A 16,552-nucleotide genomic window follows, 5' to 3' on the forward strand; every position below is an offset into this window, starting at 1 on the left:
ATAAAAGCTAGTGAATCAAGGGCTTCATATTTATATTTTGTTGACTTTCTCGTCCTTTTTTATTTGCCATTGCGCACCCCTTCTTGATGGCAAGTTGTGTTCGAATTCAAACTAATTATGTATAATACTTTTATTTTTAAATGCGCAGCGAGTACGTAAACGAAAAGTACTTTACGCATTTGGGCTATTGATATTGGGTGTTCCGCTGGACAGGGGTCGAAGTTGCAACTAGATGCCAGTCTGGAACGCTTGGCATTTTTGTCTGTGCTCCCGAAGTATGTGAATCAAGATGGCGGACACCGGAAAGTATTATGTCAGTATGTGTATCAGGTTATGATTAGGCTATAATTTCTGGTACAAATACTCCGGGATTCACTTGGCTAGACCCGAACTCGTAATAAGACTGAAATAAGAAAAATTGTAATAAAATCATGGCCTAACCTTAGGGTTACCATATTTTTGTGACCTCAAAGCGGGACGCCTTCAAAGACCATAGCTGGATTTTTGCACCTGTAAATTTTACATTGAGGGCCTACATTTAAAACCTTCCCGACCGTGTTCATCGACCATATTGTAATCGAAAGTTCATGCGCTGTCTGTGTAAATATCGGTTCCAGTTCGAAAAATAGAAATAAATTCACGTTATTGTTGTGCACCCTTTCGGCGCACGGGGCTTACACGTAACAAAATGTAGCAATTATCCGCTAAAGAAACAAACAAAACAACGCACCCACCTTCAGTAAGAAGGCTAACGGTACGCTGCACAGCAACAACAGTATCAAGAACATTCTAATTGGTATTGTTGATGTATTATACTGATTGGCTGAACGCCAAAGCGGGACATTTGGCTGACATGTCGAGACACCGGGACCAGACGTTGAAAAGCGGGACTGTCCCGCCTAAAGCGGGACGTATGGTAAGCCTACCTAACCTGGTACACATACTACGTTTGGTGTCCGCCATCGTGGTTCACATACTCCGGGAGTAGGCTACCTTTTTGTCAACTGTTCAGTATCCCTATACGTCGGCCTAATTTTTAAATTGTCAAGTTTACATTTCACCATAAATAGGCTGTTTCCATGTGTTCTCTTCTCAATGAATTTTTAGCTCTTAAATGGGAGCCTCGAAAGATATTGTAATAGCCTGTTGTGCACGTTGATGCACAAAGTAAGTCCATTACCCATTTTTTATTATCAATTCTACCTTCTTATAGGACACGTAGCGGACATAACAAAATTCATTACTCAGTCCAATGGTTATTATAGCAGTCATGAAAAATACATATCTTGCATTAATGCATTTCACAACAAAAATTATTAAAAATTCGAACAATAGCTATTTAATAAGAGTTACTATTGTATGTATGTATAAATGTAACAATATCTGCATAATAATTAAACAGTAGAACAGAGACGGGGTACATGTTCAAGACCTTACTGGCCTAAGACACAGATGTGCTACATGCACACATACTAACAATTATTACAGCAGTTTAGGACTGCTGCTTTATAATATGACAACAGACATAAAATAGACTATACAAATAAAACTCTTGTAAAATACACACTCTAGTAAAATGTGTGTATTGTACAAGAGTTTTGGGCTATTAGGCTAATGCATTGGAATTTTTTTTTATTTATAGTTTTTTATTGATTTTTTAGCTTTTGGTTATTTTTACATTTTTTTTATATTTCATAATTTAAGCAAATGTGAGGTTTTAAAAAAAACTTATATACAACAAGAATTCAAATACAGCAAGATGATGTACAGTAGTTGTCAAACATAAAAAACTAAAAAAATCGAAAAATCTAAAGTAACTAATGGAACTTGACATACCATACAAAAATTGACATAACACGGTACATAAAAAAAATTGAAACTGGTCGACATAAAAACATAATGTTCTGGAAAAACTTCAAGTGTGTTTGTTGTGTCTCACTAAAAATAGTATACACAAAAAGCTAAAACATTAATGCAACACTCAGCCGAATTTTCAAAAATAATAGGGAAAAATAATCATAAACTTGGAATGACAAGGATTTGTATGAAAAAACATGCAAATCAGGATTGGGTGCATATCTACCAAGATTACCCCTGTCAGTTCAAGAGGTCAAATCTTGCGAGGGACGGATATTAATTCTTGAAATCTTTGCTGAAGAGTGATGGATATGAACAAGATTCAGTTTTACTATGCTTCTACAATCTAAGACTGTGCAAAGTCAGCATTTCACAAAAAAAAGATTATAAAATTTTTGCTTAAATTCTAATATTACTGAAAAATTTGACTAGTTAGGGAACAGTCTTTGAAGGTTAATTTTTTTAATATTTAATTCATGTGCTACATGTGCATGTCCATAATGTGTTTATATGGATAAAAGTTATGAACCTCAGTATTATTCGGCATTCAGTTTGAGAATATTGGAGAAATTTAATGTTGAATATACGACAGTCGACAGTAACATTATAGGGCATGTTGATGAAACATTTTATCTAATCATTGTCTTTAGAATGTATTCAGTTTGCGATACTTCTCATCTGTATATGAAGTTTTTAGCAAAGATCATCGGAATCTGAAAAAAAAAAATTTGTTCATTCAGATGACGCTGAAAACTGTCCTCAGTAGAAAAATATCATAACAACTTTCTAATTAATTTTGGAATAAGGCATTAGATTAGAAAATATTACAAATCTTGAATATTGTTTGTTTAAAATGAACTTGGTAGAATTCCTGCAAATATAATAATATTTCTAGGGTAATTGATCGTTCGCAGATATGTAAAGACTACGTTCAAAAACGAAGGCAATTATATAGTACAGTACACATAGCAAAAATAGAAATTCTGAAAACATAAATTATGCAGACAAAATAAGTTATTGTTTCATGTAATCTGGCTCCAAGAACTATTTCGGGAACATAAAGAAAGAGATCAAGTTTGCGAAGCTATTTTTGTCAATGGTGTTTCACGTACTGTCATCACCTTCATGTTGTATTGGTTTATTCTATTGTGGTCATATTGCTTGGTTTCCACCTACTGCTCCACCATTTCCTTGATCATTTTGTCCCTTGAAAAAATTTCATTTTTACTATCTAGCATATGTTTTATCTTTATTACCTGCTATAAAAATGCAGCCAAATATCATTCAAATTTAGGAATTAAATATTTCATATGGTTTATTGGTTGAATATTACACAGGTCTGGTCTCTTGGTATAGCAAAGTTCCATATGTATGGTAACATCACATTTTGTGGCTTGGTATCAACCTGAAATAGGATAGGCTCAACATATTTTTCCCAGGGAAGGAAAAGCCTATAACACGGTTTAACTTGGGGCATGGCGTTAGTTAGCCAATCATTCCAAATGCATAAACTTGATGATGGAGGAAGCAATAACAGACCAGCGATTAGGTGAATTAACCTACAATGGCAAGGAGTCAAGAAATCCTCCCCATGTGATGCGACCCCACGCAGGGTAATCAGAGGTGTGGTGGCCAGTGTATAACATGACATACGATGCACCACACCGCCAAGACTGTAACTGTCTATTACATCTTGTAAGAGGTGGTTGAGGTGATACATGTGAATACAAATAATTATAGGAAGTTGAGAATAAATATTAATCAAATTTTACCATTTGCTGATTGTTCTGATTTTCTCTCTCCGGTAAATGCACATTCTCAATATTTGCACCAGCAAAGTTGATATTTGGAGGTCCTCTGCGTTCTATAAATATAAGTTTAAAAAGATGTTTAATGCAGAAAAGATTTATGATCGCCTTTGGCTTAGTTTCAAACTAAAGATTTATTCTCTTATAAAAATATATATCAATGGAAGTGTGATGTACCAAAATCTACGTCCAAGTAAATAAACTTAGTGGTGAGTAGGTTCTCAAGACAATGCGCAGTTAACATAAGACATTCTTTACAACTTCAATATGCAAAAAGTCGGGTAATAAAATTCAACTTTACATATTCCAATGATGGGATTTTCAAAACTGGCCAATCATGTAATGTACATTCTGTTCAATCTAGATTTTAACCAACATACAAAACTATTTGACATTTATCTTTCATTTTGGAATGAAGCAAACTTGCTCGGGGCAATAGTTACATTCCTCCTCACCTGGAGGTTTTAGTGGAAAAGTAAATTTTATAACTTTTCTATCATTTTCATCTTCATTTTTCACCATTACACATTTGATGATTATTTTAGGATATGGTTGTAAGTCAGGGAGAATTTCAAATTCAAAGTCATGTCTTGATGCCATTAAGAAGTCATCATCTACGGAAAATATGTGACCATTAGGTTCATTGAACTGCAAGTCTCCAGGCCCTCCTTCGATTCGTAGTTGGAGATGAATTTTGTCTCCGTGCCTTAAAATCAATTGGTTGAATCTTGTTGGTACCGGGTGTGCACCACGGCTCTCGTAATATGTAATTATGTTTCTTTCAACAAGTTCACTTAGACTAAAAAATGTGATGCAGATTTGGTTGTGACCCATGATATACAGAAAGTTTTCTTTGAGAACTGGGGGATACCACCATCGTTTGATAGTGGCAATTACTCGACTGAACTCTTGACAGCGGAATTCTATAGTTCTGTCATGCGTGACTAGATCAGGTTTAATAACGTTCCAGTCAGTGTCATTGGTAAAGTGAAGTATGTCAACGTCCTCTTTCTTCAGCTCAAGACGCCATGACTTCATTTGTACTACTGCGCTTTTGTGTAATGTTGATTCTGCACTGATGTCAAGAGCTGGTGTGATTGCATAGTATTGTGCTGGGCATATTGAATTGTCCAATCCAAGTGACATCCAAACTTTTGTTTGTTCATTGAATGTTCCATCCGGAAAAAAAACTTTGCATTCGTTAATATTTGTTATACCTCCTCCCACTGCAATGTTTTCAACTAAAAACAATTTGATTTTACTGTTAACAACTAAGCAAAAAAAGAGTTATGTTTTTATTTTATAAATAAACAGGTTCATAAAACTGCATATGCGGTAACTCAAATCTGAAAGCTTGCTACTGGATTATATTCTTCTTGATAATTCCATGTCATGATGTTGTCATTCAAAACCAAATACAGAATTTTTTTTTTTCAAACTATAGCTATGATATCATTGAATACTTATATAGTTCTAACTACGTGACATCGCAGATCACACGTATTGGATTCAAATTTCATTCTCCTCACTCTGGGTATTGAATATGCATATAACTGCACACACACATAAAAACTTCCACCGCTGCCAATAGGCTCGGCACATTTTCAATAAAATGGACGCAAAATTTGTATTTTCTATATTCCATCTAAGTTGTAAATTTGATTATGTAATTGTATCTAAAGTAAATGTTTCATCATTTATTTTAGATATTATTCATATCATCAAACTGCAGTAGCTATGCAATTTCCTCCAAAAGTAATTCCTTGTTTGCTTGGAATTAAAAAAAATTAGACATCCTGATGCCACTTGCAAATAAAATTCTTCACACTACTTTTAAAATAAGACAATAACATTTGCATACTCCAGAAGTTATTGTAGTATCGTTTGTCAGCAAGACACACAATATTCGGAGCGTCATTTTCAAACCTTGGCAATGGTAAAACTTATTTTTGTTATGTAAATATATGTTTTAGAGGGCTTGCCCAGACTCAAATACTGTATGTGTATGTCGTATTTTTTGTGGTATGTTGTTAAATTCACCAATATCAGACGTGATCGACCACTTGGGACATGGCGATCAGCGAGTTGGATATCTTTGCTATAGAGTATAATGCGATTGCTGGAAATCCCAATAGTCTCAATTTAGCGCATACGGTAATTATTTACTTGCTTTGCTGATATTTTATTATCATGCTGTATGTCCAGGGGTGTGCAACCTATATTACAGGAGGGCCAGATACAAGTAACTGGGTACGGCAGCGGGTCGCGCCTTTCCTATGTTTTCTTAGCAACAGGATTTTGCTAGCCAGCGTTGCTAATATGGCAGCGGCACCCAGGTACTAATACAGTATAGGCTTTGCGATGTAAACAGGTTGGAATTGCTCACACGTACCAGATTAAATGAACGAAAGCTCATTTCGCGGGCCCACCATTTAAATTTGGTACCATACTTATCCGCGGGCTGCACAATTTTATCTCGCGGGCCACAGTTTGCACACCACTGCTGTAGTCGATCAAAATATGAACCATGGCAAAAACTGGAATAAATTGTTACAATGAGTTGGAAAGTCTACCGTCACTACAATATGATTCTGACTGCCAGTGGTTGCTCTCTTGTATATGTGTGTTATTCACAGAAGTAAACGACATAAAAAATTGAAATCTACTTAATCCTGAAAATATACCTTTTATAACATTATTTGACTGTGTCTTGACTCCAATGTTCCCCAATTCATCTTTAGCCCAGACTTGGAAACGATATTTTTTACCGAGTGTAGGTGACTTCATTCTATACTGAGGAATCTCTGCAATGTGAGTCTTCCTAAGTTTAACATCATCACAGAAGATTTCTATGTTGTATAGAACATTGCTGTCAGGTACTTCATTCCAAGTCAAAAGAATGTCGGATCCACTTCTTTGAGATGAAACATTTTCAATTTGCGGCAAAGCTTAAAACAAATATTTCAACTCAACGCAGATATTAAAACAGATGTGAGAGCGTGTGACACCTCATTTGTAGCAACAGGACTTTTTGAAAACCTCTTGCACATGACAAAGAGAACACACGTACAAAAGAATCAGATTCGGATTTAAGATTTAGCCCGTCAATCCATTTAGTTTGACCCTTTTTAACACTCAGGTTGTTCCCCATCAACCATGAAATCCTAATCCAACAGTTTATGTTGACAGTTCTGACAAAGCTGATCTAAACAAACTATGAGAGAATGATACATATCACGTTAAAAAATTAACTTTGTTTACATTTATGCTTGTACAAAACATCAAACTACTTTCGATTTTGTACTTCAAGCTGCAAGTTGGAGGCCCGCAATTTTAAAGAGGCCTTGTGGGTAGCAGTCGGAGAAAATCCAGGATTGATGGAAATACTGTGAGTTTACTTATAATAAATATATTAAAAAATAATAATTTACCATTCTAATTAGTTTATTGTTATGTTGCATGGGTCGTTTTTTTTATATCAAGAAAGATATATAAAGCGTTTAGTGTTTAGTTCTTTCAAAATTACTTCCCCAGAAGTACAGTTATATTATCTGTATCTTTTCTCATATTCAATTCTGTAATGTCGCTTAAAATTATAGTCTTTTGTAATAGATATTACTTGGGAGCAGACCAGTGACTGTAGTCTACAATTGTTGTGAGCAAGGAAACCAGTTTCCTCCCAGTTTTCCTCTGTAACCTTTCTTCTGACACTGATATTATGATGAATTGTTAAGTTTGACTAGTTTATAACTTGCAGTGTGAGTAGACCTAGCGCTATTGCCAAAGAACAACCAAGTACATTTGAGATGGATTTCAGGACCTACCAAAAAAAAAACTGACTGCGCGCCACAAAAACAGCTCTGCGTTTTCCTGCTGCTATTACATGGCTCACTAAAATAAAGGCACAAAACGTTTCTTAACTTAAGCGATTGTTTCTCTAAATAAGGAGTTTGAGATGAAAAGGCCAAATCCAGTCATATAATCTGCCGGACACTGTCTGCACAAGACAATTCATTTCTCGTGCCCTCCGCCACCCTCTCCCCCATCCCGTACCAGTAACATGTGACAGTACCGATCACAGAACGTCCATAATGACACTGTCTTGATGTTTATAGATTCAAATATCAATCCCAGGTCGAATACCTCAAAAACGTTCTGCTAATGAATACGAACATCTGCTGATGTTTTAGTCACTGGATTTGTTCTGGGCGCCGCAGCACAAAACGTGTCATAACAGGGTTTGGACCAACCTGGTATACTTGATTAAACGCAATCACAAACATAATACAAGTACTATACTGCTCATAATATTTAAGTTGTTTAACATGTGTCAGAATTACCATATAGACTTATTTCATCTTCTTGTTGAATTTCCTCTACTTCAGTTGTAGGGATTTTGCTTCTGAAAACAAAGTTTATGTACATAAGGAAACAAATTAAAATTTCTTGACTGGATTTTATTTGGTTGGCAAAGTTTGCCTCGTTTGTCACTTAAAATCACTCAAAATTAGATAATCTTTAGACATTGGTTGGAAAGTCGGATTTGTCCATCATGCTAAACAGTGGTTCTCAACCTTTTACTGACCGCGTACCACTTTACTGTTTTTTACTATAGCCACGTACCACCGATAAAGCCCCCTTTTAGGCGTGAGGGAAAAGACACAAGAAACGTGCTATGGGGGTATTTGATAATGTGGCACTACATCCCTTGTGGCATGAAAAACGGACCAAGACTTGCCCACATCGCTTCATTTATGGTGGGCAATATCGGGCGAAGGCGATCTCTAATGACAAGGACTGGTAGCGCACCAGGGCTATGAACGTTTCCCCGACTATTGACCCCGGAAAAAATTATCCCTACACTTTACTATTGCAAACTTTATGCTTATTCTGAGAGTGGTTTGATGTGTTGGCGCATATGAACTGGCTTATGTGTTCGAAACTATCATTTTTATTAAAATTAATCAACCATGTGCCGCGTTTGCAGGTACTGATATAGCTAGTTTAGCCTTGTCCATTGCAGCATTTGCGAGATTCGTTTGATTACTGCAACTAAAGTAAAGCTCCGCGGAAGACATAATGACAATTAAGTTAATTGATTTACAATTCTTTTCTTGAAACACAACTGAAAACTGAAAAATATCACTCAAACTACAAAAGCGAGGCAATGTTTGCAACCATGCTTGAATATCTGTTTGACAGATGTGTCTGAGCGGCTGGGGTGCAGAAATTGCAATTGTTACGTGTCATTATTGACTCATTGCTGATTGGTTATGGTTACGGAAATGAACAGAAAAACTGATGCTTTGGGAAACATCCATAAACGCTGTTCAGCGAATACATACAGTATGGAAGATAAAGCGTTGTCGACATAAATTTAGTCAACTGAAAGAGTAATTGTTGCAATAATTCAAATCTGCTCGCGTACCACTTGAAAAGCTCCCGCGTACCACTAGTGGTACGCGTACCACAGGTTGAGAACCACTGTGCTAAGACATTGAAATCCACTAGGAGTTTATGAGTAGATTAACCGAGCAGTGCCTCGAAAACAAGTTACTTATACAGCCATAGGGAGGTTCGGGATATAACCTTAGTTGAAGAATCTCAGATCCTAGTCTTTGTATGTGCTGAAAATTCGATTCTAATTATCATTTCAATTTGGGTGACATGAAAATTATGAGCAAAATTATTTTCAAGATGCCTTTTGTGCAACTGCTTTAAACTTTTCTGGTCAATTTCTCATAACAATAAGATCTTAAAAGGGAATTGTATTCAAACCATGACGAATGTACATTTAGACTTTAGTCTAAACAAGATTATGAACAAATCTATGCTCTGTCGAAGTAAAACTTGTTCCATAGATAATTTCAGTCCGACAAAGAACAGATATCGATGGTAAAGATATAGCAATCACAATTAAGACTCAAGTATGAAACAATTATTGGACACGTAGTGGACATAACGATCGTTTCAATATTATGTTGGTCTTGTTGTTGTTCTTTGACACTTTTTGGACATCTAGTGGAAAATCTAAAAAACGCTTTACTCTTTCATTACTGGACCGATTGCTTCGAAATTTTTACCGGTTAAAGATGACATTTTTCTCCAGAAGGCTATTACTTTTATTTATTTCAAATATTTCTGTTAGCTCTGTGAGATTTGTTTTTGTTTGCTATGACGTCACCGAACGTTCTGCGGACGCATAGCCGACACTCCTCTTCTTTTTGATCACGTGACATCTAACGTCGATGGTTCGTAACGAAGTCCTTACGGTACTTTGCTGCGATTTTTTCCTTACGCTGATCGACGGTACGGTAAACTGTACAGTACTGCGAACAGACGTGTCCATATATTTGGGCGTAGCTCTCTTGTTTCGAGGATCATTATTTTTTAACTATGTTAATAATTTATCTGACCTTGGACCTCCATCTCCGTCTGAAGTTTTTCTCCTCTTCTCACATGTAGTTCTAGATGAGGTATCGCCTACAGAAAAAAAAAATTTAATTACCACTTTGCGTAAGAAAAGCAATTTTTATGAAGGATAAAAATAAAGTTCTATATCCTACTTAATGTTGTTCAGATTTTTTAAATTTATATTAATTTATTTCAGTTTTAAATCAAAATCATTATATTTTATATTACATGTTAGGCCACTAACACTTGTCATCCGGTCTACAATTTTTTTCATATTTAGAAACTTCAATTAGCTGTTTAAACATAAAGACTATATATACAACCACTGAAGTAATGACTTAACTATGCTTAAATATTAAAAAGGTAATCAAAATGGCAAAAAAGGAAAAGATGGTCAAAATAAATACTTTTATTAGTTTGATTACTAATGTTAACAACCAATTAATTATTTTGAATTTACAATAATATATATAGTTAGTTCAAATAATTCATTCAAAGAATTCTAATATTAGCTAACCCAAAATATGAGTGGAGGCTTCAATCCACCTCACTCACAAACTTTATTATTGTCTCAATTTGAATGCATTCTCTTATTTGTTCAGAGGCATGATATTCTCATTTATGTAGATAGATTAAATCGTACAAATTTCATTGAAAGCATAGCCTATCTTGAAGAACTTATGGCTCCGATAATGTTATCGCCACATGCTAAAGATCTATATTGTAGTCATAATCAATACAAGAAAACCGCTTGCAGGAGTAAGGAAATGTGTAGAATGTGTCAAACCAAGATGCCTATTGTTTTTCCAAGTTTGTTGCTTTTAACGATCAGTTCAATGCTTTGTTTTCAGTGAGTGTGGAAACAATGGTTTGTTTTCAGTGATCGTGGAAATTATGTAAAAAGTAAGCTGCATAAGTAAAATATCATTTAGACACCGTATTTATCTCGGGGGAGAGGAAAGTCGATCAGACAGCGCAAGCATATGGCATACCGCGGCCTGTGATCCATGTAGGTATGAGACTTGTAAGCAATTAGTTAGTTATTTGTTATCAAATGCATGGACTTGATGATAGACGAAGCTGTAACCAGCCAGTGGTTAATTGGACAACACTACAACAATGTCCCACAATCCTATTAAAATAATTATCCCTGACAAGATTCCAACTTGCAAACTCTCGGGGGGGTAATCATAGGTGCGATGGGAGGAAGCATATTTCTAACAATTGGAACCATGCGCCACATTGCCTGAGTTTGGATTCCCTGGATTGTTGAAAAAATCCAGAACTGCTGGAATCCTATGTGAGAAGGTGTGGCGCCAGTTTTTTCAAGTTATAGTCATTATATCATTGAATAATTATATAGTTCTAGCTAAGTTGTTATCAGGTGGCGTAGTGGCCTTTTTTAAATCAGGCTCAAAACTGCTTGACTGGATGAAACTGTAATGTTTCATTCCCTCTTTAAGATCAGCACAAAACATTTACATTGCCTTTTTTGCAGTAGTGGTTTATATTCAACATTCACAGCTGATCCTAACAAACTATGAGAGAACTTGAAGTTTCAAGTGTCCCACTAAAATGTTACATAAATAGGATTTTTTCATTGTGGGAAATTTTTAATTCTTTATGTTAACAGCAAAACTAAATTTTTTGTGTGGCCCAGTCAGATGTCTGAAATTGGTTATATGGTCAGTACTTCCTCATAATTACAAGCATTTAGCTCAGCCCAACTCTACCTGATTCTATTAGTATGGCTGACTTACTATGCTGAGTTGGCTTTGCAAGTTGTTTAGTTACTTCTTCATCTGATTGTTTTGCTTCTACTCCAGACAGCAGGAGTTCACTTCTGAAAAAAAATTAGAGCATTCGAATATATCAATGGCTTGGTTATATATCAATATCATTGGTTAAAATAATGGCTCCTATTACTCGATTTCAAAACCCTTCTCCTTACCCAGGGTGTTAAAGATTGTGCGCCAGGTGTGGGCATGGACTTTAAACGAAAGATTTCCATCCTGTGATAGATAATATATAACACTTTAACCTCTAGACCACCGGTTCCCACTAGTGCAACGTGGCAATTTGCTAAGAGTGCCCCGAAAATTAACAGAATTGTGGTAAACATAACTAATATATGATTAAATATTTTACATATTGTAATTAATATAAATTTATAGTTTTTCATTTTAAATGTGTATATGAACATATATAATTATCAACCAGCAAAGATGAGCAATTCGTCAACTTGACTTCAGATTTTAATGACCTTATAGAATATAGAATTTTGGGCGCTCCTTCCATATGTGAACCAAGATAACCCTAAACTGGTACACATAGTATGTTCAGGTGTCTGCCATCTCGATTTACATACTACGAGAGTACCAAAGTTTGTGCAAACACCCGTTTGCAATAGCCACAAGTGCATTAGATGAATATTCCTCTTCCTTTAGACGCACAACTTTAAAAACATAAAACAGCAATTTTTTATTTGGGTGCGCTGTTGTTATGTAAACCGCTGCAGTAGGCCATCACTCAATCCCCTTGACAATTGAAATACAGGTGAACATTATAAATCATACAAAGTTAAAGTACTGTCATATCTAACCTGGGACTTCCTACTTCTTGTGAAGTCCCCACTTTTTCTTCAGTATTCCGAAAACTGTCATCTGGTGATCCTTAAAAAGAAAAATAAATCATGATCAAGAAATGATAGTATTTAAGAATCAGACAACTCTTTTGAGCTATTCAATATCGTTTATCACAAACTATGATAGAATTTCCTATTTAACCCGGAAAAGAATAATTGATAATACTGCTTATTCATACGAGAAACCGCGGCCTCTCTTTCATCATCCGGTTACCAGTGCATGTTGGCCGAGTATAGGATTAGTTAACCAGTTACTATTCCAAATGCATGGACTTGATGAACTCAGCAATCCTCTCACACTACTCAATTTAAAAATATATTTATAACTTACCAAATTCAGCTTTTGAAGTTGTGGTCTGAAGTTGTTTAGAAAAGACAACATTGGTTGTAGCATCCGCTGACTTTCTTTGACTTTTGAGTATTATGCCTCCATCCAAGTAAATTTCTAGTTTCTGTAATAAATAAATTTTTTATAATAAATTAGTACTGAAAGGTTTTAAGAATAATTTTTAAACTGTCAATGGTCTGTAATATTTTCCGTGTTGGAATTCAATGCATTTTATCACTCCATACTATATAGACGGGATGCTTATTCATAAAATTTTTCCATTATTGGAAACCTTTTCGATAAAATTCATTGATAATTGCTTTAAAGTATTGGTACATTTACTTGAAATTAGAATATTTCTTATTCAAACAGAAACACGAATGAAATCTTGACGATGTAAAATTTTTATTCTCAATTTCATTTGATGAAAAAATTGAAATAAATTCTCAATGCAGTAGAGCAAGATGAATGATAAATTTTGGGAACTAAAAAATGTACTATGCAAATTGTTCTTTTTATAAAAACACAAATAAACATGATTAAAATATAGCAAATATTGATTATGTGCAACACAATCAAATTGACCGAATCGATTTTAATTATAAGAATTGCTTTAAAGAATTGAAATGACACCAATGGAAACAAGAGAGCTATGCTCAAATTTATGGACATAGCTTTGACACATATTTTTGATGACGTCATAGCAAAAAATAAAAGTAATAGCCCTCTGGCAAAAAATATAATCTTCACTCACTGAAAATTTCAAAGCGATTGGTCCAGTAATCAAAGAGAAAAGCGATTTCTTCAAAACGTGTCAAAGAACAAGAACAACAAGAACATCATAATATCAAAACGATCGTTATGTCCACTACGTGTCTAATAACACTCTAATATGTGAAACTCTAATATGTTCAGTCCAGCGTGAACAATTTAGATTTTCAGTTAATTTCAGTTTTTATGCAAATCATTGATTTTATGTCTGAACCATATTTTACAAATTGTTGATCCCAAAAGGAATTTCAAACCTCAGATTCAATTTCATACAATTGATTCTGCAATATTTCTTTATCTTCATCAGCTATTTTCCATCTCTGCAATGATAACTTATATGTAACATTAGGAAGCAGATTTGCAACTGCAACAATATCTTCATGGTTTGCAATACGATCTTCATCATATTCCAACACACCAATCTGTTGAAATAAACAAATACAAAGAACAATCCGACGTGAATGAAATACATAACAGTCATACTCTGCCCAAGCCACATTGTTCATATTACGCAGAAATGCATTGTAACATTAAAATAGAGCCTTGTGTCGGAAGTTGTGAGTTTTCATCAAATGAGGAAGAATAATTATCAAAATTCAATGTTTTACTTGTGTGACATTTTTTGTGGTCAAATCAATTGTATTTCACAAATTGGTAGCATTTAAAATCAATTAACAAAATATTTGTTGTTAACTCTGAGCAACATGGACAAACTTGAAATTTCAGACAAACAGACAAGCTCTTGTAATATAAAAAAAAAATATCAGAGTTTCAAAAGTTCAAGGTTGCTTTGAATGGTAATTTATAAATTCTGAACAAAAATTAAGAGTTAAAGTTTGTCTCAAGGTTTGCAGTGAAAAAGCAATGTCTCAAAAAGGTCTCATCTGTGTCATTGAGATTTACTAAATTTAGGCAATTTTAGGTATTTTACACAACCACACAGGACAAGACTCAACAGAACTAAATTGGTCATAAGAATTGGTTATTATGTATTTCAAACACATTTTTAAATAAAGGAAGGTCTGAAAACTATTATCAAAAAGATAAAATTAAAATTGTAGAAGTTTTTCATAAATTTCACCGTGTACTCCAATTTTGGGCTATGAAGGTATAAAACTTAACTTACAGTATTACAAATTCAAATTTTCCTCTAACTCTTTTAAAACAATTCAATTATGTGATTATTATTGTGTTATACCTCTGTGTTGCCCAAGGATGATTTGAAAGCTTGTAGTTGATCTGAGGACAGGTTACAGTTTTCAAGGCTCAACTGTTCAACATAGGATTGATTAGAGAGTATTTGTCCAACTGATGATAAACCTTCAACTCCCATGTTTGTGTTTTCTTGCAGGTAAAACTTCATGATCTATAAAGAGACAAGAATAATTGATAAACCATGAAATCTATAATTGGATCTTTACTGAGTGAGAAATGAAAATTACGTTGGACTTGGATTTTTATGGTATTGCTAGTTATTGATTCAAGATATGCTGGTAATATTCCAAAGACCTCAACATTGAACCACAAAAGTAAACATATCAGAATTGAAATATATTGGGTGAGCTACTCGAACACTGAGAATTCTGTCTCATGTTGCCAAATGGAATAGAAGCTCGAGCTTTATGAAATTATCGATACTCACAGGTAGTAAAACAGTAATGCGTCATAAAATGTTGACCTAACTCTGAAAGGTCTCGAGGTTGTAGGTCAGAATAATTTAATTCAATGAAGTGGTAGCACTTGGCAAAACTCTTCTCAGGCCGCTTTCCTGGGGCCATTTTGAATGGGTCATTTTTGGAACAAATTTTTTGTCAACCATAAAGCTCTAAAGCTTTATTCATGGCTTTTTGAAAGCGTGTGCTAGAGTTCTATTCAGCAATATATGTTTACCTTGAACTTGAGAGATTTTGTGTCTCGTAGAGGGTTAATAATTATTCCCAATTAATTACTCTATATTTAAACGTTTTCTTGTAATACCTCAACCACTATTATAACAGGAATGAAATCTGAAATTCACAATTGTATTTACAGAATTTTCAAGTGCAACGGTTCAAATGACAATTTTGATGACGTCACACCTGTAATTATCACTCCCTCCCTTCAACGCAAAAAATGTTCCTTTTTCTGACGAAAATTGCGTGTAGAAAGACGTAAACGTTCTAATGTGCGCCGTTATGCGTGACAATTACCATTAATTTTACGTTTTATTTACATTCAAAATTTCTCCATACACCTACCTAGTATGGTGCAGTCGAAATCATATTTTTTAAAACATTACAAGACCAGGAATGGAATGTATGACTGAAAATACATGCTAAACCAATACTAAACCATCATAAGGGAGTTATCGGCGATCATTCGCTATCTGGTTCACATCAGATATTTGACATTTTGATCGACAATTTTCAAATGATGCTATTTATATAACACGCACGCTGCGTCGGAGTTATGAGCCTTTTTCAATTCTTTCGGAATGGCACAATACAGCAATAAATAGCTAAGACCAATATTAACTCTTTCGGTACTGGATTTGGACAGCAAATTTTTCAATAATCCCATGCGGGCGCCCCAGCCTGAGACGGTTTTAAAACACAACATAGTGAAATTCATATTCAATTTGGTGAAACTCTGTCAAAATCCACATTTTCCAAAGTTGAAAGTTGACACGCTCTTGTAACTTTAAATATAGCCTGGTTGGGTGTTTTTATCAAGTGAAGATAAATAGATAAC

At 34.7% G+C, this 16,552-nt stretch overlaps 1 protein-coding gene across 2 annotated transcripts in view; it reads right to left on the minus strand.

Annotated features, from left to right (window-relative positions):
* Nucleotides 1-1,249: 1,249 nt before the first annotated feature.
* The window catches only part of LOC144419943 (uncharacterized), a 36,803-nt gene continuing 21,500 nt past the window's right edge, over nt 1,250-16,552 (minus strand). The window contains exons 8-19 of one of the 2 annotated variants that reach the window (XM_078110204.1): nt 15,021-15,188; nt 14,077-14,244; nt 13,055-13,175; nt 12,682-12,751; nt 11,840-11,922; nt 10,082-10,148; nt 8,006-8,067; nt 6,350-6,613; nt 4,121-4,906; nt 3,630-3,721; nt 2,979-3,063; nt 1,250-2,570 (exon numbers count right to left, since the gene is read on the minus strand). In XM_078110204.1, coding sequence (XP_077966330.1) covers nt 3,010-3,063; nt 3,630-3,721; nt 4,121-4,906; nt 6,350-6,613; nt 8,006-8,067; nt 10,082-10,148; nt 11,840-11,922; nt 12,682-12,751; nt 13,055-13,175; nt 14,077-14,244; nt 15,021-15,188 — 1,935 coding nt within the window. In that variant the 3' untranslated portion in view covers nt 1,250-2,570; nt 2,979-3,009. Of the gene's footprint in view, nt 2,571-2,969; nt 3,064-3,629; nt 3,722-4,120; nt 4,907-6,349; nt 6,614-8,005; nt 8,068-10,081; nt 10,149-11,839; nt 11,923-12,681; nt 12,752-13,054; nt 13,176-14,076; nt 14,245-15,020; nt 15,189-16,552 lie in introns of both variants that reach the window. The other variant, XM_078110205.1, reaches the window with a different exon arrangement.

This window comes from Styela clava, chromosome 2, assembly GCF_964204865.1.
Source record: "Styela clava chromosome 2, kaStyClav1.hap1.2, whole genome shotgun sequence".
NCBI lineage: Eukaryota > Metazoa > Chordata > Ascidiacea > Stolidobranchia > Styelidae > Styela > Styela clava.